Consider the following 25,272-nt stretch of genomic DNA (forward strand, 5'->3'; position numbering starts at 1 on the left):
AGTACATAAGTACATAACTGTCCGTAAGCCATCACAAAGTGTAAATTATGAGAATACACAGCGGAGCTGCTCAAGCTTGGGACTTGAATTGCAGCCACAAAGGTTCTCCTGCCAAGCTCAAAGTCAAACATCTGGGGAATACCAGTCACAACAAGAGGGGAGACGTTTTTGACTGGAGCACGTCATCGCTGTGTACAATGTTGCTTTGTTGCAGGCGCAGTTTTAATCACTGCTCTGCTAGGAGTGATGTGGAGCTGCATTGTGATTAGCTAAAAACTGTTAGCCACGGAGGAGCAACTAATTTTCTCTCCATGCGCCCAGAGCTTTTATAAATGGTGTACTTTAATAGAGACTGAGTCATGAAAAGAAAAATGGAGCTTGTTGCTGAGCTGTGTTGTTCCAAAAATAAAATATTTGTGCAATTACGGGTGAGGATTGTGCAGTACACAGAGAATGATTTGATAAGTGGCAGACCATTTATAATTAAGAATAAGGGGACAGCATGGCTGGGAATTGAACTGATATATTTTAGCTTATAGGATGATGAATTGGAGAAGCAGTATGTTGAATTTACAGCACCTTTATTTATTGAAATACCATTCATTTAGAAGCATTGGTCTTCCAGAACAACTTTCCATTTCTAATGAAAATATGGCCATCCTTTTTGCAAAGGAATTACTCAAAGTATATCCCACAACAAAAATGTTACTGGCAGTTCAGAGTACGCAAATGCATTTCTCATCAATGCAATCCATAAAAATAATGGAAATTCCTAAAATATAAGCCGTATTTGCCTTCATATGTTATACCTTTACTCTCAGCCTACCATGGCTGGAGGCTGCTGAGAAGAGCAAATTGTATTTTGTGCAGAAACGTTTTGTGTTATAATTGAAACGTGTTGCTGTTTTGTTTGCTTTTAGGAGAGAAAATTATTTTTTCTTCCATGCTATTTTCAGCTTTCTTTCCCCCATTTCTGCAGAAGTGTAGGGAGAGGGAGAAAAAGTGGAGTGTATGATAGAGGGGCTCAAAGCTTTGAGATTTTTGTTTTTTACTGTGTTGGAATGTACTTTGACCATGCCCAAAACCTTTCATCCAGGTTGAATGACGTGATTGTTGTTATTGTTATTTCAGCCTAAACATGACAAAAATCTAAAAATCTACATCTTTTTGGAGAACATTCAGCTGGGGGGGGGGGGAACACAAAGGGGATGGGTGGAACTGTTTAATTCTTAGACATGCTGCAGTAGGCTTCTGAAGGGAGACGCAGTGATTTTCTCAAGAAAACTGAGGTTAAGGATCTGGTAAGAATATATTTTCTGCAAGTAAAGGATCAGTTGAGACATTCCAGGCATCGATTTTTAAGCCCAAGCCTCCTATGGGTGCATCTTAGCAGGTTCCTGCTGGCACAGGGAGATGAGAGAGAAGCAGACCAAGGGAGTGCAGCAAAAGGCAGTAAAAGAAATTAAATTCTCATGTTATCCCGGCCAGTGTTAAACTCGCTGCTTCTCAAAAAGTGATTTCATTCTCTTTTAGCTTCCTTTGAGCAGACCTCATAGCAAGAATACCAAGAATTGCATCGTTTCTCTAATAATATCAAACAACTTTGCCTACTTTAGAGTCCTGAGGACTGAAAAAGCTCAAAGTGTAGCAGTCAGAGGAAAAGTCCGCAGAGTAGCATTTAAAAGGAAATAATATTAACTGCTTCTTGCCCCCAGGTTTTGTTCCTAGCCACTACAAGATCCCAGTTCTGTCTAAAAAAGAGGTGTTTTCCATCCAAAGCAGGTAGCCAAATGCTTCTTCTTGTGTAACTGAGAATTTAAATCTTCATTGTAACTCCAAATCTTACTGCAGCTTTATATACTGTGCAGTTTTTGTTTTTTTTTTTTTTGTTAGTACACTAGTAGGATGTTAGGGAAGTCAAAGATGGGGGTAGGAGTTTGTGTAAAATTTTTTTCCTTTTGGATGTATTAGGCTAATCTTGCACTGTGGCCTCTGACCGCTGCCACGCGCGCTTTGCAGGCCAAAAAGAGCACACAGAAGCAAGCAGAACTATGGGCGCTGCCATGCATTACAACAGTCTCTGGAGCCCTGGCTCCACAGGTCCCTCACAAAGACCTGTCTCGTCTTTCCTGCAAGCCTCCGTCCTGTCCTATAGCAGCTGCATGTATATAGAGCCTATATACATGCTCCTGTGTGCCCGGAGCAGGCAGCATGGGGCAGTGCTGTCCGTCCCCCTGCTACTGCTGTGTCTCATCGGTTTGCTCCAGGTGCTTCCTCACCACCCCCCCGGCAGCACTGGGGATGTCCCGCAGGCCAGGCCGGGCACAGGGAAGAAGCAGCACCCCGCTTTGGCCCTGCAGTAAGTTGGGCAGGAACAGTGATAAGGCAAGAAAGCTGAACTGGTTCTTGCTGTGAAACAGTCAATGGAGATACTTTTTAGGGAAGAATGGATATTATTTATGGGTTTCTACTTAATGGAACTTTTAGAAAAGTTTAAGTTTTTGCCATATGTATCAGTATTTTACTTCTAGAGTGCTACTGTTCTCTGTGTCAGAACAACTCCTGTAGAAGGAGTCTCCAGAACTGCACCTTGTAGCTCACAGAAGATACCTGGTACTTTAACTCTCAGATCAGCTCTTTCTATCAAAGGTGACACATTGAATTCATTGCAGTATTATTCATGGTCCTTGAAGGCAAGACCTCCAGAAATGCTGTTATCCGATCCTTGTTAAATGTTCGGCACCTGTTGTAAGAGCAGAGGTCACCCTCCTTGGCTAAACTGTCTGTTTCAAGGTTTAGCACAGTGCTGGTGCCACCCACTCAAGGTGTGTCCCTTCCACCCTAGAAGCAGTTGCATTTCAGTGGTGAAATGGCTCGCATTTTTTAGGAGAGCTCAGTTGTCACTTAAAGCACAGTGAGCGCCAGAGAGCTTTGTCTACCAAGTTGTTTCAAAAAAAATCATCTGTGAAAGTGCGACATGAGGAGCTGCTAGTGTTAAGCATTCCAAATCTGACCCTTTCTTTGAAAAGTGCTTTTAATTTCTGGAAAAGGTGTTATAGAAATGTAGATGTTATCATTCATTATGAGCAATTTCCACTGTGGAGCCATAAAGCAATCCAAAGCACAGATACACCCATCAAAACCTCTGGCAATAGCCGCAAGGTACATTCTTCTAACAAATAGTTTTCCCACATGTTTGCTCTTACTGAGGGCACAGATTATCTTTCTCTGAATCAGGCAGTTTATTTTGCTCATTCTTTCCAGGGAAGAAATGCTAGAGGTTTTTAGGCGCACTCGTGGAGTTGCAGATGGAGAAGAGATGCCACATGGAATTGCTGTGGTCGTCCTTCTGAGAACGGTGCCAGCCTTCCTGTGTGCAGGGCTCCGAATCGATGCGCTAGGGATGGAAAACCCCCACTAGAGCGGAGGGCGTGGCATCACTCTGCCGCCTTCACTTGTTGTCAGCCTCCTGGTTCCCCCCGATTAGCTGCAAATTCTGTCACTGCTTAAATCCAAACCATATTGGCTAAATGTGATCAACGAATCAGACTTAAAAAAAAAAAATAATAATAAAAAATAAATAAATCACAGATATTCCACTTCCGCCTAAGCGTGGTGTAGATATTGCCTAACCTGTGCAATTTCCAGTAGAAGCACTTGGGTAGTGATACTGTGTTATTGGACAGTAAAAAGAGCAGTAAAAAGAAGAAAACAAAATAAAAAACTTTTCCCTGGTTTGCTTTAGCTCCAGGGAAGATGCAGTCACTCTTCTTCATGCCACCTTAAGGTAGCAAATCCAGCAATACCCAGCTCTTTTCTCAGCCCTGTTAGGACAGTGATTTCATGACAGGAAATAAAACAAATGACAGTTTAATCCTTCCCTGAAAGCTTTTAGGACACAGATGGCTAACTAGCCATAACAAGGACACTGTTCCTGGTGAAGTGAACAAAAAATAAATGCCTTACTGTATAATAAATAATCCCAGTCAGATGTTCTTGTTCCATTTCGTTGATAAATTGCTACCTAATCAAGGGTGAAGGAAAAATAGCTCAATAATTTTAATTTGTCTTTCCTGTTCAATGCTCAAATATCACGTAAAGAAATTTAAAAGAAATTACTGTTTTTCTTGGCAAAAAAGACTTTAAAAATGTCACTAAAGCAGCCTGAATCTTAGATCTATTATTGCCTTTCTTTTTCTTTTTTCTTTTTTTTTTTTTAACTTTTTGATAGGCTTTTCCTTTTTCTCTTGAGGTAATGAACATTATTGAGTGGGGGTCCAGCAGAGGTTAAGAAATTAGAGAATTTCTCTCCAGGGAGGAGATGAGAGGAAAATGAACCTTGTGACAGATGTTAGTTACGTTGCTTAATGCACTACTGGAAGACACTCCGATGCTATGGAAATAGCCTATTACAGACACCACAAGCTGCAGTGCATAGCATTAAGGTCATCTAAAACTTCTCCTTTCAAGATTACCTCTTTCTCTAACAACTTTGCCAAATTTAATCTTTTAGGCTGAATATCTCCATGCCAGGATTGTGCCTCTGGCCAGCTCTGCTGTCATTTATTGTCGAAAGTTTCATCTAAACCTGTTCATCCATTTCAGTAAGACTAGGGGAAGATTTGTCACTTTGCCCATAAATCCTCAAAGCGAAAGGCTCTAAAAATGTAATTTCGCACATGCCAACCATAAAGAGAGACTTAGGATGTTGCAAGCCTCCAGGAGGCCTTGGGGTGTCAGCTTTCTGCCCTTCCTACCCGCTAGTGCGGCCAGCCCTCACTATGGTTGTTGTGTGCCTCCTGCCCTGGCTTCCTTCCAGAAGAGGCAAGGGCTGAGGCTGTGGCAGAAAGGAGGGCAGGGCAAGCAGCCCGCGGGCAGTGGGGGAAATGGAGCGGGATGCTAATGGAGGACTAGCTGGGCAGTGGGTGTTTGGGAGCAGGATTTGCACCTTCATCTCCTGAAGCACCAAATACAATGAGACCCTGACCCTAATTTGGGCCGCTGGCATACAGGGCTACAATGTAAATATTAATAACGAGACTATTCTTCTCAGTTTGTGCACATGCTGTTTTCCAAGCTTGGCAGTGTGGGAAATGGCCGCCCCACTCGCTGGGGCCCTAGGAAGATAGTTTTTATTTAGAGTGATGGAAGCTGGTGTCAGCTGGAGTCAGGGGTTTGATTTTCCATCTCAGCGAGTATAAATGTTTGGAGATCCCCTTGGGAGGTGAGCACTGGGACTAGTACATTAGCCAGAGAGCCCATCACTGCTAAGTGAGACTCTCTCAGAAAAAATTGACTCCAGTTGAAAAGGTAAATGATTAAAGTTGCAGCTTATGTCCATTTCATATCTAAGGGGAATCATAAAGCAAACATAGTTCTAGATAATTGTGAGGATGTTGCATTTCAGAGACTCGCTATTAAAATGCATTCTCCAGTCAAAGAACAGACAGACACATTTGTTTATTGATGTGTTTAACAGAATAATGGAATGAAAGCTTGGACAAGGATTTGCTGCAATAGTCCTGGTAGACAGAAGCGTGTGGAAGTCTGTGAGCAGTTTCAAGGCACTGACCCTCTGGGTTAGGACAGGAGGTGCCTTCAAGTTCCAGAACGCTGATAGCATTAATCAGACATGGACAGATCCACAGCACATGCAGTGAAAGGCATCATGAATGCTGGGCTTTGCTGTGCTCCCAAACACTATCCCTGAAAACAAAGGCAAACAGATTATAGCATGTTCTGTAATCCGTGCAAGAGGGAGTGAGGTTCAAGTTGTTACTTGTGTGTGTCTTGCTTCATCCCCTCCCTGCCAAAAAAAATAATGAATACTGCTTTTCCTTATTTTTTCTTGACAGTTCATAGTATACCAGTGGTCCAGGTTTTGTTTTATAAACAGATTTGGCAGCAGTGATGATTAATTGGTGTATTCTGAATTGAAGTGTTGCATCAAACCTACAGATGGGCTTTAAGTACAAATTTCACAATATTTAGGGGATAGCCAGATACTTATTGGCTTGTGCAGTTTAGACTTAATTATCTCAATCACCCAGAGGAGCGTGTAGAGCTGGCAGTCTGGATTCACCTCTCATTGTACCATACCGTACTGCTGTATATCCCACATCAAGAGGTTACGAGGCCACTGAAGCTGGTGGCAGAACTCCCGTAGACTTCGGGAGGAGCTGGATTTTCCCCCAGGAATTCATCCCAGAGGACAAGTTTTTAAAGCTAAAGCCACGTTAAAATGTTGGCACCAAGGCTGAGAAACATAAGGCTGAATTCTGCAAACATTGCATGGCATGGCAGACTGTAGGCTGCTAATATAGGAAAATTGGTGTTTTGAAACAGGAGACCAACTGGAGTCTGGAAAAATCTCAGGTTTGTAAAAGAGCAATACACAGGCAGGACCTAGACCCACATGGTAATATAGATAAACATAATGTAATGAATGTCAATGTGTAGGATCTGTATTTGCTAAGAGGATGCTCAGTGTTTCCTGAATTGGGTTATGGATTGTTGAGTGGGTCACGGGAATCACTCTCTGAGCCATGACAAAATAGACAAGGAAGACAAAGATTATTTATTTATTTATTTTCTGAGACTTACCACTACGGACTAGGTCTTGCAGCTATCCCGTACTTCACATTTGCTAGTGGCATGTTGTGAAAAGTGTGTTACGAAGTCCAGTCGATTTCATGTCAGAGAGTCACTCCACTACTTCCTCTTGAGATGCTGATCCAAAAAGTCAGATTATCCCTTTTTTTCTTAATATTCCATTGAAAAATAAATTACAGTAACTGAAGCACACTTAAAAAGGAACTAGAGCTCTTTTTAATTATGTGGAACTCCTGCCAAACACTTGTAAGCAGACAGCATTAATTTTTTTCTATGGGAGCATTAGAAAAAAAAAACATGTGAGAAAGTGGTGTGTTTCCACTTCTGTAGTAAATGCTGGTATTAGTTGCTGTATGTTTTGAATTGAAATCTTTCAACAACTGTTTAGAATAAAATGCAGACTTTTTTCAGGAGGATGTGTTCTAGACAGTTTCTTTCACAGTGTGCATAATAGATGGTAGCATTGACAATAAATAAGCCATAGCAAGAGTATAAGTGCTACGCAATTGAAGGCACTGTACAATGTGAATTGAGTTCATAGATTTTGCGCTGTATGATACAGTGCTGAGTTAAATTTGTTGCTTCAGGTTTCTCTCTTGTTCATTGTCACTGCAAAGCTTCCACAGGATATTGTCTAAGGAAGATCTAGCTAAGAAAATCATTATTTTACTCATAATTAATCAAAAGTATCCTTGGCAAGTGCTCACCTAGGGATCTCTGTAGGCTCCCCATGAAGTAGATGGCTGTTCCCTTCTCAGAGGCAATGAAATGCCTGACTGCTAAGGCAAAGTTAGTTACCAGCTAAATTCCTGAGTTTTGGCAGTGTTTTGTGCATGGCCCAACAAACTCTGAGAGAACACAAAGTCCCTCTCTGCTCTGTCCGTGTCCTTCAAACTTAACTAAGTGGAAACACAGAAGCATGAAGATATGCTGCTGTGTTAGTGTTTCCTTACTGGCACCAAGACAGAACAAAGCAACAGGAAGATATACGAAAGGGTTTCAGGCGAGATGAAGGGTAAAGTTCTGGACCATTCTGCTTTAGTTTAATCTCTGCCACCTGCTCTGAAGCTCCTGTATCTCTGAGCCTTTGAAGGCCCCATTTTGTTCAGTTTAGTTTAATGGTTGCATTTAGATGTGTGGGTAAAACAACAACAAAAACCCATCTGCATGAAACCAAATTTGATATTCTCTCCCTCTTTTAATGTGACCCTATGAATTTCTTGCATTGTTTTGTCCCATGTACTAAGGGTCCCATGCAGAGAGCAAACAATAAAGCAGCGAGAAGACAGATGCTCTGCTAATGGGAAACCAAGGAGAAGAGAGTCTGTGAGGGATTACAGGCAGCCTGGGGTTGGAATACATTATTAGCATAGCACCCAATTCAGAAATTAGTTTTCAGAATTAAATGCCTGCAGCATTTTGGCAAAAACTCCTGATCATCCCTCTCAAAAGCCCTTAAAGCATGAAAGGGTAAGAATCTCAATTCTAGGCTGAGCAGTCACATTCAGCAACTTTGCAGCGCTGTAACAGTTTTTACAGCTTCATACCATTGGCAGCAATTGCCACACCTACTGAAATGTAACCCACTTGATCTGTTTGCACAAACCTTTAGCAGGTTTTGAACATCCCCATCAAAGAAGAAACTGGGCCTGAATGAGATTCCAGGGTCTGTTTCCAGGAGGAAGGTTTTGTTTTGCTGAGTGCCTAACAGCAGGGAAGTGCATCAGCCTTTCCTTGGGCATGGTTAGGCATGTGAAGGAGGAGCAGCGACATGTCTTTTCAAAGATCTGACATTGCCTAAGGTAGAAACTTTAGGTCCTGAAGCCTTTTTCAGGCATGCTATTTTTTTTAATGTTTTTGCTTTTGAAAATTGTGATGAGAACATCACGCTGTGAAAGACCCTTGGTACACAACCAAGATTCAGTTGAAGGATTCACGGCAGACAGGAAAAATGTTTTCTTACAGTACTCGGTGGGATTATCCTCCATGCATAATTGTTCATTATATACTCAAAATTCATTGTTAAATTCTTTTGGACATATTGCACATTAGACAGAAGAGTTCATAGACCCCAAGATTATCACAGAAGGACACTAACAGTCCAAGTATTTGGGACAGAAGGGGACTTGTTTTCCTCTTACACTGGAACAAAGACTCTTGGACAGAATCATTAGGCGTTTTTAGCCTGTTTGGTAATCAAAGTATAGTAGATGGCAAACAAAATAGAAGTTCATCCAGCCAATTCTTCTACTTTATTTTTCACTCTTCTGTTTTGACGTAATTGACATAATTTCAAGGTTTATTTAGTTTTCTGAGTCTTATTTTATATGAATATCATTGGGGTGCTTTAGTTTGAAGTCTTGATTCTTGCACACAGACTGAGATTTTATTATCCTGAAAGAGAATTCAAGGACAAGGTAAATATGGGAAGAAACAGTTGGGACCAAACTGAGGAATCAGGAAAAATAATATACCAGCTCTTCCATGGTAATGTTTTCTTTGCATTTTGATAACTAGCATCTTATTTCTAATTCACAGAAAAGACAGTAAAGGCTAATGCTTCATTTTGAGCTTTGAATTTCAGAGCTGTTTTATAGCAACTTCTTTCAATGTTTTTGTGTATGCCTAATGAACATCTATAATGAATGTTTGGGAAAGTTCAAAAATACGCTTATTTGTCCTGGGTACGTACTGTCTGTAGCCTTTTGAACATGCCAGTCTAGTTTTGAGCTTGGTCTGTATTTATGTCATCTTACTGGTCTGCCAAAAATTCCTTTTTTTTTTTTTTTTTTAAATGGCACATTTGAAAACGTTATAAAGTAAGCCTAGTTCTCCTTCCATCTGGAATGAAATTGTATGTATAAAATACCACGTGTACAGGAACCATATCTGTGATATGGCCTCCCCGTTAGGATCTTGCGTATCAGCTCATATTATTTCACTGTTTCACCTCAATCTGCTTTTCATGTCTCCAGATTGTGAAGAAGGGCTGGTATGCCCAAAATTTCTTTTTCCCCCTCCAGCTATGTCAGTAATGAAAGAAACTACAAGTCTGTACAGCCTAACTCCTCTTCTCATGCAGTTAAGTAGTTCACAAGTTCTGGGGGACCAGTGCTTCTTCCACAGAGCCACACTGGGAACCCACCATCAGGGAGGCTCTTGGGTGTGCTGGGATGACAATGAAGCCATTCTGCCTTGTCTACTGTCTGGAGCAAGTCACAACTTCTGTCTTGTTGCACACACAAGGCTTGTGAAGCTTAATAGTAATCGAGAGTTTCAAAGACAGAGGTTAACAATTTTAATTAGTATTTTAAGACTTTGCAAGCTTGCTTCTAAAATTGAAAACTTAGCACAACAGCTATGTGTGAATTCTCAAAGTTTCTAAAGAAGTTTTCAGGTGAGATACAAAAATGTAAAGAAAATGTTTTATTCTTTACCTTTGAACAGCACTGTCCACAGTACAACTGCCATATAGAAAAATGATGCTGCTGGGATCCTAGACTATTTTTCATTTCCAGTCCAAGAAAATTTAAAGCACAAGCAGAGCCTAATCCAAACCCCAGCTTTCAGTGAATCAGGAGGTTTCCGGTTTGTCTGGGATCAATACTGTGATCAGAAAAGAGAACAGTGTAGTGGTGAAGGACAGTGAAAGATTTTATCACTGCTAGTAGACTTATTGCCATTTTGCAAAGTCTTAATTGGGTAATCCAGTTCTGGATGTGTTTGACAAATAACAATTCTCTTGTTAAAAACAAATCATGGTTTTAATATAATAGGGTTAGTCATATAAAGAGTGATTTTGTGTCAGCAAAACCTTTCTTTCTGACAAACAGTGTAATTTATGACAATCTAGTTAGCAATAAATGACATTAATCTGACCACTAAGCCATTCTGTTCCTGGGGAATAACGTTCCCTCTTAATCAATAGCTGGGTAAATGCTCCTTTGCATTCCTTATCAAATGACAGCCAGATGGTACTGGTAAATTCATTCCAGCAGGATTTTAGAATTAGCTGGGTTTGTATTATTGTTAATCCTCTGCTGTCTGCGCTGCCAGGACCTACCCACCTGTTTCCAGTAACCCTCGAGTTCACAACCTTAGGAAATAGTCTAGCCAGATGGTTACTCAGATACAGTGCAGCCAAGAAGCATCCCAAGTAGTGAGGCCTTTTTTCTACCGCAGTAAAAAGAAAAAAGCAAGTATTTGGATACAGAAACTACTACCTGAAATCAGGGAGGTGAACTCAGCCATTTCTCCATGTCCAGAATTGCACACCAGTTTCATTACTCAATTCAGAATGGTATCTTCCAGAAGTAGCCAGCTACGACTGCCACCCCTGGATGTGTTCCTCAACACTCTGGTCTCTTTGCTGAAGTTTCAAAGTTTCTTAAGATTGTATGAGCTGTGTTCCTTAGCGCATAGTAAATACAGAGCTGTGACAGCTACTGTAGCATCATTTACTGACTTTCAGGGCCCATCAAAGTGTCTGCAAGACCTTTTTCTTCATAATTGCTGTGTTGCATAGCAACAATAATTTTGCTTCCAAACTCTTGATGTGAAATAACATGTAATCCCCTCACACCAATAAAAAGGAAAACATATGGCAGCGCTAGGCTGTGAACCACTGGCTTTTGAAGTGAGGGGACAGTTAATCCCCACGAAATCAAGGGGGAATGTAGCAAGCCATAGGCTCTGTTAGGCTGAGCCTCTGAGGATGCATTAGGTGCTCTGAGTCAATTAACCTGAGCTCTGTCAGAAGAGTCCAGTTTGCCCTCATCCTCCCAGTCCCCATCTTTTATCTTATGTGACTACATTGTGTTTCAGGCGAGCTTACAAAGCTAATTGCTGAAATAAACATAGCAGAGCAACACCATACAAGTGCCTGGGCACCCCTTTACTCTGGCAGGAAGGAGTACACATGCTGCACTTCACTTCTATGGATGAGGGTAAAGTTCAGCCGCTGTAAATACCAGTTTCAAAATTACATGGCTGGAGTTCATCAAGCAAATGTCTCTTGCCTGTAGGGTAGTTGTTGGGTAGGTCAGTCACCTGGCCTGATAACCTTGATATTATTTGTACGTGTCTAAACGTAGGGTTAAAGAAACTTTGGCATCTGAAACAGGACCTGCTGTAGGGGCTCAAGTACAAAGTTGAGATCAAAAATGTGCAGGGAGGGAATGTAGAGCTGTGGTCCCAAGTGGACAAAGTACTTCCCTGCGGCCATGCCCCAGGCACTGCACCCAAGAGGGCTCTGCTGCCAGGCTGCCCAGCCTGTCCTTTTCCCACTGCTTGCAGCTGGGCTTCTTATCGTCTGTCTGAGGTACCCTACCGTAGCCTGCGTTGCGCAGGGAACACAAGCTCCTATATCTGGACTTTTAAAATTGTCTCATTGATAAAAAACTTGGTATCCACAAGGTAGCTAAATAGTCCTTGGGCCTGTCTCCATCTTTCCAGGCTGCATGTAGTACTGAGTGAAATGTAGGTCCCAAAACTGAGGTCAGTAAGCATCCGGTCACTAGTTTGAGCGGGAGTCAGGAGGTCAGTCCTGCGTTTTTTACTTCTCCAATTATTTACTTTACCCCACTAGCAACAACAAAAAGAGTGACTAGAAGCTATTTCCAGCATGCCAAATGGATGCAAACTCCCTGAACAGGCTTCAAAACTAAAAATCATATTTTTAAATGATCTTGTTATGTTGCAAACCTCAATATTTACAGCAGATCAGAAGGCCAAGCTGGTACTTGAGCACACTGCAAGAGCAGAACAAAGTCTTCTGAATCAGTCTTCCAAACCTATCGTGTAGTTTGCTGTCAAACACAGCACAAGCTGGCAAACAGTGTGGTGTTCATTTAAAAGGTATTTCTGCAGCTAGAAGAGTGGTTACTAATAATCCTGTTTTTTCTGTCATTTTAACAGTATTCAGGTTTTCAGCAAACAGCAGACAAGTGCTTTGTTTGTGGACACCTCATAATGGAGATGGTAAGAGACCTAAGCTTCTAACTGTGGGATATCTTTTTGATGTATTTTGGATAGTGCTCTGTGAGACGTGCTTTTTCCCTTGTCAAGTGCTCTGTGAGACGTGCTTTTTCCCTTGTCAGACTATCGTTGTCTCCATTATTGTAAAGGTAATTTTTCAAATTGAGGCAGTATCATAAATATATTCATGCTGTATTACTCTAAAGTACAGAAAGTTGGGCTTTTCTTATAACTGAGATCATGGGATCCTGGTGTTCTGCCACATGCCATCTAAAAAAAAAAATAATAATACTAAAGGGAGAAAATAGACCACAGCTTTTGTATGAGAACATGGTAAAGGAAAACAGGTGTTGTGCTCTGTAAGACAGTAGAACAGTAAGAGGATGGAGTCTGGTCTAGGGAAGAGAGGAACGTTATCAGTAGTCCTGAGGTTTGTTGCCAGCTCTGTGACTTGCTTTATTTACCTTCTGCCACTTGCTCCATGTCTGTTAAAATCCATTATTGCTACTGTGATGTGCAGGGAGCCAGCAGTCAGAGTTACTTTTATAATTAAAAATCAAAGAGCCATGGGTTGGGCCAGATACTGTTGGCTTCATTTCACTGGGAGAAAGTAGGATGAATTTTGTCTGTTCTTCCTAAGCAAAAATTCCCAAACAAATGAAATTGCTTGCACATTGAAGAAGTGCAGATCGTGTCTATGTCAGTGTTCTCCTCTTGCTTTAAAATGTATGTGAACATTAGCGTGCCTAATAGAAGTAGCTATTACATTGCAACACGGAGGTGCAGTAGGAGCTGGAATGGAGACTTCACTAATGAGGATTCTGGCTCATATCCTGGCACCACTGGTTGGACAAGGATATTGTTCGTTTTAGCCCAAGAGCAAATTTCTAGAGTTGTGTCGTGTGGGGAGGGGGAGGGGGATCCCAACGTGCATGCTTTGAGCTGGCCCTTAATTGCAGAACACCAGGCAAGAGTCCATAATATCTAGTTGGTGGAGCTCAGTAGCTGAAAGTTTGGCAGGTGCTCATCTGCTTTTCTCCCATCAGCAAGTATGCTCCAACAAAAGGAAACAGCTCTGGGAGCTCCAGGAATTAAGCAGTCTTATTTGGCTAATTGCTCTGTGTTCCTCCCCAGGAGTGCACAGACACAAACATGCCTGCACAGTCGTATTACTGGTGTGCAGCTGAGGAACCGTGCTGCAGCCCCACAGGCTTGGGTGCAAGCCTGAAGCTGTTCAAGGCTGAAAGTGCAGTCGAATTAGGGATTGTTCTGTGCAAAGGGTGGCTGCGCAACCATGGCAGGCTAACAGTGCGTGTTTTGTAGCTGCTTGGATAGCAACACACGCACAGAGACAAGTTGTGTCTGGGTAAGAACAGGCTTGCAAATCAGAGTCTGATGCCAGTCATTGAACAGCGAGCTATAGAGATTTGTTAGAAGGGGGAAAAGGTGAAATTAAATTGACTTCACACATTTTTCCTATGCTCCTCACCTTATTTCATGTTGATTTGAACTTTATCTGTACGAACACCTACATGGCCGTGAGAGCTTGGTCAGTGGAGATTTTCCATCTCCAGCTTATTAATAGCTCCAAGCTGTGTGTTCTTGCTAGCAGAAACTTTCCGAGATTACCTTTCAAAGGTGATTCTAATACCTGAAATGTATGCAATTGGTGCTATAAGGTGGTGAGAGATGCCTGAAGATGATATTGTGTCTAACCCTTTCCAGAGCCCTGTTCATGGGCTTGGTGCGCCCGCCTTGGTGTCACATTATGTACAAGGACACCGTGAGGAAGGGATTTTTCTGTAGCAGTGTAGAGGAGACTCTGCATAAACCTGTCCTTAAAGCCTTTAAAATGCAGCAGGGAAGGACAGCATGGCAGAAGCCAGGGCAGTTTTGATTACCCATCGATACAGATGGAATTTTAACTGAAACTGATGGGCCCCAATGACAAATAGCCAGTCGGTAACTGTGGTGGATCAGGAGCATTAATAAAGAGCCTATCTATTTATTTGCTTTATTGTTTTAGTTTGTAGATTTGAATAATGACTGGTTTGGACTCTTTCTGTCACACAGCCTGTTACATTTTTGTGAATTAACTCTGTATCTCACTGACTTGTATCTGCAACAGATTTTTCCAAGAAGTAGTCACTGAAACCATTTTTAATTTCTGTTGGACAATATTGGCTCTGCAGAGCTAAAAGTGATGGGACTTAGCCTGATTTTCACAGTTCTCTGTCATTATTGGGAGCCTAATAGAAACCCACAGAAATAAGCAAGCTCATTGTTTTAAACGGCCCCTTGCTGACAGATCTCCAGAGTGGTAATTTCATTCTGAAGTGTGTTTCTTACTGTCATTTTTAAGAGTCGGACATAGCAGTGTATGGGGGGATCTCATGTAATCATGCATCCACTTATTTTGCTGTTTTGCCTCTTAAGATCTTGCAGGCCCTTGGAAAGTCATACCATCCTGGCTGCTTCCGCTGTGTGGTATGTAACGAGTGTTTGGATGGAGTCCCCTTCACTGTAGATGTGGAAAACAATATTTACTGTGTCAAAGACTACCATACGTAAGTAAACAAATCCATTGTATGCTTGGAAAAGTTATACTAGTTAAATTATTGGTATAGTTAGAAGCATTGCAGTAGATAAAAAGGGTTATTTCTGTCTGCTGTGATGTCCCTCGGTGCTCTTCTCACATCTTGCATTTGTAAAATGTTTTAAAGTTTTAAATGTCACTTTGTGGGCCCAGTGTGACATTCAGGGGCTAGATGAAGTTGAAAATCAAGTTATGTCAGAGGATGTATTTCTCTAGTGGCTGCTTCTCTACTTCTTTCAGGATTTCCAATGCTAATTAGACAAGGCTAATTGTGCAATGATGTTAGGTTTTGCTGGCTTTAATAAGACTAGATTCTGGTAGTGCGTCACTGGAGAGTGTAAGTTACATTAACCTAGACTGGACAGTAGACGTGTAATTAGCAGCTAGTGTTAGAGTGATTTTAGCTTCACCTGACAAAAAGTTTTGTGGTTAACTGATTGCTTTTGGACTCCCTTCTGCTCTGCACTTTAAACTCAGCCCTACTGGTTTAACTGATTGCGTTGTGAGGATGGAGCAGATGTTGGCCCAGTAACTGTCCTAAAACGCAGCTGTGGATAAAACCAGTTGATGTATTTGGTTTAAGTAGGTCCTAGCCAAGATCAGCCCCTTTCCCATTTAGCACATCAGTTGGTGACATTCCTCAGGTCATGAGGTGCTCTGCACAATTTGAATGACTTTAAGAGTAAAGAGAGCTGAGAGAAAGAGTGTGTAGGGGAGTACGGCTGGGCTGACTATGCCTAGAGGTCAGGAAGACCTAAGGAATAAAGCTGGGGTAGATCTGCCTTTGTAAACCTCCTTTTCGCTAAATATTACCAAAAAAAATTAGAGATGCTTCCAAACCTGGATTTACATTTTGCTACTGAGAAGGCTTGGTTAGAATAGCTCTCTTGATTCTACTTTTTGGAGAAGCTTTGCATGTGATTTGAACAATTTCTTCTTGCACCCTAGGGTTTTCGCACCAAAATGCGCATCCTGTAACCAGCCGATTCTACCAGCACAGGTATGTGTTAACATGCACAGACTCTTTAGAGAAAACAGCTGTTGGCATATGAACACTTTGCAAAAACACATTAGATGCTTTTCCTCCCTCTTCCAGAGCCTGTAGTATGTCAGATACTAAATTAAATACAGTTCAGCAGTAATGTCACTCCCAAACATTCCCAGAGGTTGTAATAGTCATAGTACTTATGCAGCGTAGTACTTTGTATCTTTAGGGTGCTTTCCAGGTCTTGATTATGCTGTTATAAATCTTGTTTAATTGAAAGCCCTGACCAGGGCTCCAAGAACAACCCACGAAGTAAAGCCCTGTTTATTTTTAGAATCTCCCATTAGCTCAAATAGCAATTTTCCTTGTCTGCTACGTTTGTATTCTTGATGGAATGTGTGAAGATGCCCGAGCTTGAAAAGACTTCTGAGGGGTTACCCTGACCCAGTGAAAAGGCCACACAGCCTGTCATCCTCGGGTGGCACTGCAATAAGACTGCTTGAATGGGTGGAAAAGCAGGTAGAAAGGATGGCTAAAAGGAAAGCCAGATGAATGACTGCTGCTTGCAACCTCAGTCCATTGTGGCAGTGTTGTTAATACAGTAAGACTTGTATGTTAAGACAGTCCTTTCCTGCCTGCTGCAGTGATGTTTGTCTAGGACCCTCTGAGTTCCCATTGCTCAGGTCACTGACGAGCTCATTCACAAGCAAGAGCCTCAGCATCTCACTCATCTTCTTGGCATGTTTATAGAGCCAGAGCTTGCCTCCTGTAAGCTGCTGTGCTCTAGTAAAGCCTATGGCTAGAGCCTCTCGGCATGCCCACCTCTACCACTCTGCATGTTATTTTCCATTTGTAATTATTTCTGTTAAATGGCCGGGTCTCGCATAATTTAAAACCTTATAAAGGCTGAGACAGAACCACCTGCCTCACTGGTGGGGTGTAAGGAGAAAAGCCCTATGGAAATTTCACTTGGTTTTGTGTCATACAAAATTATTTATATTTTATATATGTTATATTTATATATAGATACAAAAATAAATGAAAAGAAAAAGCAGTCCTACTGCTGACTCATCTGATGGTTAGTGGGATAGACTCCATGTTCTTTCCCATGGAGGTTTCATAGGTTAGTTCAAGACTAGCAGTGCAGGTGCTAACTTGCCCACAGCTTCTCTCAGACGTAGTCTACGTCATATCTGATGCTCTGACCACACCTGCAGCTGGAAACAATGCAGGGCAGCAAATTGAATGAGTTCTGTCTTCAGAGGCATTGGAGTGGCTCAGGGAAAGTCTGTGAGGTTAGCAGAAGGGTATGGGCTGCTCAGCAGGGCCTGGGGCTCAGCCAGGTATTACACAACTCCACTACATCCACCCTCATGCTGAGGTTTTGGCCTCTGCACGTAATTACCTGCTGGACTAGTATGTAAATCTCCATGGGGTACACAGTGACACATGTGTGTGCAAAATATCTGTGTACCATCTGGTTTGAGGGGAATACAAGTCCTGGAAAAATCAGGCCAGGATGTCCATAGGGAAGAGTGACCCAATCAGTAAGTCATGGTGTTTGGCTGGTCAAATCCTGGGTGCCCTTGGAAAATGATTTGATCGCAAGAGAAATTTGTCCCTTGAGCGTGAAGTTTTGCCTACACTTCCTAAAGGATCTCTACAGCTTAGCTCTGTCAGACATCCATGCTGCTGCTAAACTGCAAAACAGTGGTGCAGTGCTGTGCCTAGTGGGGCAAAACCCTCAGCATGCTCTGCTCTGCATAAGGAGAGGAGATCCTTCTGGGAAGCAGCTTTCCAAAGCCATAGGTTGGGCACTGAAAGAAGATAGAGAAAACACCACTTAAAACCCATTCGTACCTTCTCTGTGCTTCCCCAACAGGGCTCCGAGGAGACGATTCGAGTCGTGTCAATGGACAAAGACTACCATGTGGAGTGCTATCACTGCGAGGTAAGCGTCAATGCGTGCCTCTGCCCGGCTCCCCCACGGCAAGGCTTTGCTAATAGCGAGCATCCTCCTGATAGGTGCGTGACTCGCACCCCAGGGTGCATTTGCTGGTTCCTGCGCGCCTGGGCAGGCAGGGCTCTGCCCCATAGCTGCTGAAAGGAGTCAGAGGAAAGAGTGTGAGATGGGCTGCCAGTCCTGCTGCCATCTCCAGTAGCACCAGATTAGTTCCTTTTTTTCCCTCAGTATATTAATTTCAAAGGCTGGGTTTAATTTTAGTGGAATTTTCTCTGTACTTGTAGATGAGGAAAGAACAAAGAGTTGGTTCTCTTTTTTGCCTGATCTTTTTGGATACAGTGTGCATGGCTGTGGTCTGAGGGGACTTGAATCCACATTGCCTTTGCAGGGAAAGACCATTACCCCATGCTGGGAAGGGGTTCTGAGTTTTTCCATGCTGGATGAACAGTGATTTTTTTACTATAAAAGAGACAGGGGTACCAGTGACTTTCTATTTCTTTTTGTGCAGCACATTTAAACATTTGGGGGGGTAGATCAGGTTCTGGGACTAGTGACCTTACTTCACGGGGAGGAAAGCTGAGTTCAGTCCTAGCTCTGCATCCAAGAGCATAAGGAAGGAGACAAACCCTTTAATTTGGGATCAGCCCAAAACTTCCCTTTTGCAGTAGGTATGGCTATCTGATAAATACATTCTATTATTCATGCAGGTGGTAATTGTGATAGCATCCAGCATGGCCTGTCATAAGCAGCAGAAGCAAAAAATGTAGCCATGCTGTCTTCTGTGTACTCCTGCACAGAAAGGTTTTATAGAGAGATTTCCAATTGAGGGAGAAAATAACAAAATTCAGTGCTTCTCGAAATGTACATGAACCTAAACCTGAGGAGAAGCCCATCCTCTTAGTTATCTCCTTCCAGCAGAGGTAGCTGACACTCCAGAGAAACTGGCACAGGAAATTTCAGCATTTTGGAAAGATGTATTTCCCTCCTCCTCCTCTCCTCCTCTATTGCTTTGTGCAGGCTTCACCTAAGATGACAGCTCCCTCCACTTCTCTCCCAGCCTATTGATGTTATATTAGAAAGTCCCAATAGGGGTTTATTTTCAGTTCTGTTTCATTATTCATTTCCCCATTCTCTTTCCAGTTTGAGGGAAATCAAGCTGCCTCCACATCTGCCCAGAATGGCAGAGTGCATTTATGTACAGAAATCAGGGGGTTAGCCATGTGTTAACAGGGGCAGGTTACTGCCTAACATCCTCAAATTAGGCTCAAACTATACACACTGGGTTACTGCTGTCTCCAAATATTGTTAGTTCAGTTTGTACCAGTATTTTGAGGGATTCATATGGATGCTTTGCAAAGGTCGAATTTCTATGAAATGCTATTTAAGTTGTCATCACCACCTGTTGGTCACACGAAGTCACTAGTCAGTTCAGAAACTTTTCTGCTTTTCCATGTCATCTCCTCCTTATGCAACAGCTTAAAATCTGCTGTGAAGTTCAAGCCAGCTTGCAGATCAATAGATGCTCATTCTAGAACTGAAAACCACTGAGAAAGTGGACTTTCTTGTTGCAGAAAAAGGAATCCAGTTTTGGACAGGGAAAAGGTACCCTACAGATATTCCAAATGCTTTTAATGTATCTGAAATTTTTAAATTATAAAGAGGAACTGAATTTTAAATCTTAATATAACAGACTATAAAGTTAGTATGTAGCATACATTCACACATGGAAAATAGAAATTGGCAGAAGCTTTGATTAAAGCCTCCCTAAACTAACATTTCAGTTTGAAAAGTTTTAAAGTAAGCTTTAATTCTTATTTCAGCATTATAAAAACTGAAGATTTTAACATTAGCTATGAAAGCTGAAAAATCATACTTTGAGTCCAATTAAAAACTTTGCATTGGTTTCCAGTACTAAAATGACCTATATGCCCAGTTTGATCACATTTTTTCTTCTGTTAGGTGTTCAGTTACATATTCAAAATCTCTGATTTGTCAGAATTGGTCACAGTAACAATTTTTAAGTACATACAACTCTTGAAACATCAAATCCAAGCACAAAACTACTATAACTTTCAAATGTTCTCAAGATTGCAATGATAACTGAGCACCAGGATTATCTCTATTGCAGTGTACACAATTGTCAGCAGGCAGGATCATTGTTTACTCTGTTTTTTTTATTTCTGTTCCTCCACTGTTGGTCACTTATGTCATCCCTGTAGTTATGTGCCAGTCCCAGAGATACTAACATGTCTCCACCAAAAATACAGACCATTGGCCTTGAAATCTCTCTCTAATTCAAATTAGATTAAAAAAAAAAAAAAGAAAGTTCAGTCCTGATTTGTAAGTAAAATATGCCTCATCTCCCCTCCTGGCCCTACTCCTCTTTCTCATTCTCTACTTATACTCCCCTATTTCCTGCTCACTGCCTTGTTGTAGAATCAGCTCCTTTTCTTTTCTAACCTGTTCCACGTTGTGCGTGTATCAGGGTTAGTCCTTGGCCTGGTTTTATCTGATTTGCTTCAACATTTAATAGATGAAGATCAGTGGGAAACAGGAAAAAAAATGCGACAACTGGGCTTGGTACTTCTAGAGATTGTTCTAGTAGATTTCAGTGATGGCATTTTGTTTAATACAAGATAGTCAGGGTCTGTCTATCACAAACTCTTGAGATTGCTGCTTCTGGAGGCATGGGAGGGAGCTCTCACAGTTATGCAAGTCCGATCAACACTGATACGAGATGACCTACCTGAATCACTCACTAACCTGGGATTTAAATTTTTCTTCTAGGATTGTGGCTTGCAGCTCAATGATGAGGAAGGCCATCGTTGTTACCCATTAGAAGGCCACTTGCTCTGTCATGGCTGTCATATCAGGCGCCTTAATATTAAATTGCCATCACATCCACCTCCAAGCTATCCAATGCACGTCACAGAACTCTGAAAGACATTTCCATTACTAGTAAGCCGTTTGAAAGAGAAGACAGAAATCTTAAATGACTTTCCTGTTCCTTTAAAAATGATATCCCTGTAATAACCATCTAAACCAACTATTTATTTTTTAAATCAGAGGTGAGGGGTTCTTTCTGATCTTGTACATATGTGTTCTTTTATCTAGACATTTTCACTGAGACACCGTCTACTTGAACAAATAATGCACCACTAAGTTGTAACTGTAAGTGGCAGCATTTCTAAAAACCGTGGTATAAAGGGCTGTTCTGCACTCCCTACTCACTTTTCTTCAGTGGAGGTTTCGCCAGAGTAAGGAGTGCAGAATTAATTTCCAGAAGTTAGCACCTTATCATATTGCAGCAGGCATGATAAGAACAATGCTAGCATTTTAGCTAGTTTCATCGAATTCTGGTCTTAGAGAATACAGTCTCACAGTTTTAAAAACTTAAATTCCCAGAAGTAGTGCATAGGAAGCAAACAAACATTTTTAGCAATGGCAATTTTCAGCAGGGGTTAAGTAATGGCATTCTGTGAAGAAGCACCAGGCCAACTCTCCATTCTACATGGTTTCACAGTCATCCAAAGACTATTTTGCTTGTTAAAGAAATATGTCAAGCATCTCATGAAAAACACATTACAGGCAAACATATCTAAAAGATTGGTACATGCAGGTTCATAACAATTGAAGGAAGTTATAGACCTCTGTAATTGCTTGTTGTGTACAAGTGTAGCCAAGTTTCAAAATGCATTCATACCAACTTGACGATTTGGCACTTACTAAACAATCTTTTAAACCTGTTTTTGTTTAATAGGGTTAGCAGCCCCTTTCTATGCAAAGGTGCACTTGCCTTCATGCTACTTGTTTTATACAAGAATTTGTTACCAACTGCTTTATGATTGTGTGTTGAGATGTTAGTAAAAAGGTGGGGGAGGGACAGTGGTTTTTGTATTATCTTTTCAGCTTTGTGTTCTTTTCTAGATATACTTTTGAACTGATTATGGTGATTATGTTCATGGGAAAACAAAGTACAGTTTAGCAGAAATAATAATTTAGACACAGACAATTGAAACATTGGTATTTTATAACAAGTATTAGGTGTACATAGAATGTACACACTTTCATGTTTTGCATAAGCTTTTACAGTAACCTCAGAGCTCTGGGGAAATATATGTCTTCCATATAGGAAGTTAGATGAATCTTTTTTATGGTTTGTTTTCTACCATGTGTTGATGATTTACATGCAAATCACACATCTGTATGTTTAAAAAATTCCTTGCATTCTCATGAGAATTGATCCAGCCTTCCTGAATTTATATTTTAAATAAATCCATCATTGCTGTCTTTGTATCCAAAATTACAATAAAATAATTTTTTTCTGCTCCAGAGGAAGTGGAAATACCAGACCAGATTCTCCGCATGTGTAAATTGGGACATTTCCATGCCAGTTTTCAACACATCGAGAATCTGACCAATCTGTTCAGAAATGGTCACGTTAAATTCAGCATGCAGACTGATGAAATGACTTATTTGGTAACACCATTGCAGTTTAGTTTCTTATGCTCCATTGATTTTTTGAAAGCCATTTGTGGTGCTCTTGAGAAGTACAAAGGGCATCCAATGGACACTAATTCCTAAGTGGAATAATTAACTCCTTTAACAGAACTTTTTGATAGTCTGGAATTTCCTTGGGGGGGTGGGGGAGAGCAAGGAGGCAGGAAAAATTCCTGTGAACTATTTTTTTCTGTTAGTAAGGAACAAAAGGTATGTTTTCTGAACTTCTGCCAAACTTCCATTGGCCTAGATGAACCTGTTTTATTGAATGCTCCTTGGCAAGTCAGATGCTCCTTTAAAAAGTAATTTTCTTATTAATATATAAGTTTAAAATTAACATATTTAATGTGAGAACTGTGTTTTGAATGGAATTACAATGCAACTAGTACCCTATTTCTACAGTTTGACCTAAGAGGCCTGCCCTCCAAAGAGTGGGCACTGGCTGCATGCACACTTTCTCTGCATTTGCAAGCATTACCTGTTTGTCCATAGTCACCAAACCGGCCTCAGATGGAAACAGAAGTACATTTGCCTCTTGCCCAAACGGCAAATTCTAGAAAAGGAAAAAAAAAAAAATTGTCTTAAATTAGATTGTATGACTAGGTCAGTTCCATTAAGGTTACTACAAACAATATGAAATGGAACCTATCAGACCTTCACGATAAACTTTTAGCCTGAGCTGTAATGTAATACTTTTCCATTTAAAGATGCTGTTTTAGCCCACATCTAGCTCTGAGGTACTTGTATTTACTTGTCTTTGTGATATATATTAAAGAATCCAAGTTAAGAAAACAATCATTAAAATACACAGAGAAGGTTTGGGTCTGTTCCTGTGAGCAAGCCATCCCGTAACAGTACTTACTGTACTGAACCATGCTTTGCTCTATCATCATAAAAGCAAAACCTTAAAAATCACAGTGGCCAGAGGAGGAGGTGACACTGGCATTTAAGCCCAGTCTTCTGCCAGGACCTTCCTTAGCACTTTGCCTCCAGTCAGGGGCAAGGTTAGGTTTCCAGTTCAACATTACTTTTCAAGGGTCAGCACACTATCTAACATGTACATACAATACCTTTTCTTCTTTTTTGAAAACGATCATACTTTAGAACAGAATAATACTTAATTTCACATTAATTTGTCAGTCTTGTAGTTCTACTCAGTTCCAATGTGTTAAGTATCATCACAGTAAATACTGAAAGTTACTGTTTCAATATAGAATAAGTAATATGTTTAAAAACCAGAAAGCAGCAGTTGTTGTTCTAGCAGTTTCTACAGACAGGTGCATTTTGTTTTTGGCTAATGAAGTACAGCTTTGCTTTTCCAGCATTAAGTATAAAAGCTGGAGGTTGAATTAAATTTGCCAGTTTTTCAATCAAAGAACAGAAAAAAATAAAAGCAAATCTAAACCAATAGTGTGCTGCAATCTGTAGTGCTAGTGACAGTTTCTTCACATTTTACATCCTGTCTGGGGAATTATGTAAATGAGAAAGCTTATTTTAATTATTTTCTTAAGGAGTATGCTTATATTAAATCAGTTCAACACAGATGTAAACTTTCTGGAGTTCATTTTATGATGTGATTGTTCATCAGAAGCCTTTTCTGCATTCTGTACTGTCAGAATATTTCCATAAAGTTAAAACAGTAACAACTTGATCTCATTTGCATCAGGAGTACACCTTTCCATTTGGTAAGGCAGTCTTGCAAAGTCCCTACAACACAACACTGTCCTAGGCAATTCAGAGTTCCTCATGCACTGGAGGACATGATCCAAAGAAAGGACCAAAATAATAATTGGAAAACAAAACAAAAGAATGCACTCAGATAATTGAGCTTTCAAAAAGGGGTTGTTTGGGTTTCTTTTCACTTGTGTGTGTGTGTGTATATATATTTTGTAAGGTGGAGCTTCAGAAGGAAAACACAGTTAGAGGAGCTCTTTAAGACCAGAAATTCCAGAGTAGTTAAGTAAACCAAAGCTCTAAAGGAGACAAAAGCTGCTTTCTTGTGTTTCAAGAAAAGTTTAAAAGTTTATGATTCATCCTGTAACTAATGCCGTAACTAGAGTGTATAATTTGACTTAAATTAAGTTTCATTTGAGAAATATTTTCATTTTCTTTAAAAGAATATAGTTTTCTTCCAAGAACTTGGACCAACGTTGATTTTTATTTTGTTAGGAAATATATAAATTCCCTGTTTGTATATCATGTAACTAGTTTACATGCTGAAAATATACATTAGTTTAACTATTTTTGTATATATCCTTGTAAAACCTTCCAATGTGCTTCTGTCTTTTAGTCTTTAGAATTACTTGTGGTTTTGTGTTTCAGTGTTTGATTCCCTTGATTGTTGAAGAAAAAAATTGGGAAATGTAGATTTATTTATCTAAAGAAGAAGCTACTTGCTATCATCCTAAGTTATTTAATATTAAAGTCAGAAGTTTCATTTAACCTTAGATGCTATAATCTGCTTTTTTCAATAAAGACATTTTGTAGTTATCTTTGATTTTGTAGTTTATTACATTTAAATATTTTTTTTTAATCTAGGTGGGCTCTAACACCATTTTCAGGAGACCCTTGTATTGCCTACAAAAATGCCTAACTGATATTAATTGATTGCAGCTGCAGTCATGAAGGATTTTGGTCCTC

General features: G+C 40.6%; 1 protein-coding gene and 2 long non-coding RNA genes across 7 annotated transcripts in view; 1 reads left to right on the plus strand and 2 right to left on the minus strand.

Moving 5' to 3' along the window:
* The window catches only part of WTIP (WT1 interacting protein), a 79,257-nt gene extending 54,128 nt beyond the window's left edge, over positions 1–25,129 (plus strand). For 4 of the 5 annotated variants that reach the window (XM_013176618.3, XM_013176619.3, XM_013176621.3 and 1 more), the window contains 5 exons: positions 12,529–12,591; positions 15,025–15,155; positions 16,133–16,184; positions 18,052–18,120; positions 20,920–25,129. In XM_013176618.3, coding sequence (XP_013032072.3) covers positions 12,529–12,591; positions 15,025–15,155; positions 16,133–16,184; positions 18,052–18,120; positions 20,920–21,072 — 468 coding nt within the window. In that variant the 3' untranslated portion in view covers positions 21,073–25,129. The other variant, XR_010834342.1, reaches the window with a different exon arrangement.
* LOC136791766 (uncharacterized) lies at positions 5,436–6,933 on the minus strand. The gene is made up of 2 exons (XR_010834351.1): positions 6,604–6,933; positions 5,436–5,706 (listed from the first exon to the last, which is right to left on the minus strand). It is a non-coding gene; the product is annotated as an uncharacterized lncRNA (long non-coding RNA).
* The window catches only part of LOC106033235 (uncharacterized), a 48,705-nt gene continuing 31,676 nt past the window's right edge, over positions 8,244–25,272 (minus strand). The window contains exons 6-9 of the long non-coding RNA XR_010834348.1: positions 23,111–23,185; positions 20,896–21,068; positions 18,030–18,269; positions 8,244–10,218 (exon numbers count right to left, since the gene is read on the minus strand). This is a non-coding gene — a long non-coding RNA (uncharacterized lncRNA). The remainder of the gene's footprint in view (positions 10,219–18,029; positions 18,270–20,895; positions 21,069–23,110; positions 23,186–25,272) is intronic.

Source organism: Anser cygnoides, chromosome 12, assembly GCF_040182565.1.
Source record: "Anser cygnoides isolate HZ-2024a breed goose chromosome 12, Taihu_goose_T2T_genome, whole genome shotgun sequence".
Classification (NCBI taxonomy): domain Eukaryota; kingdom Metazoa; phylum Chordata; class Aves; order Anseriformes; family Anatidae; genus Anser; species Anser cygnoides.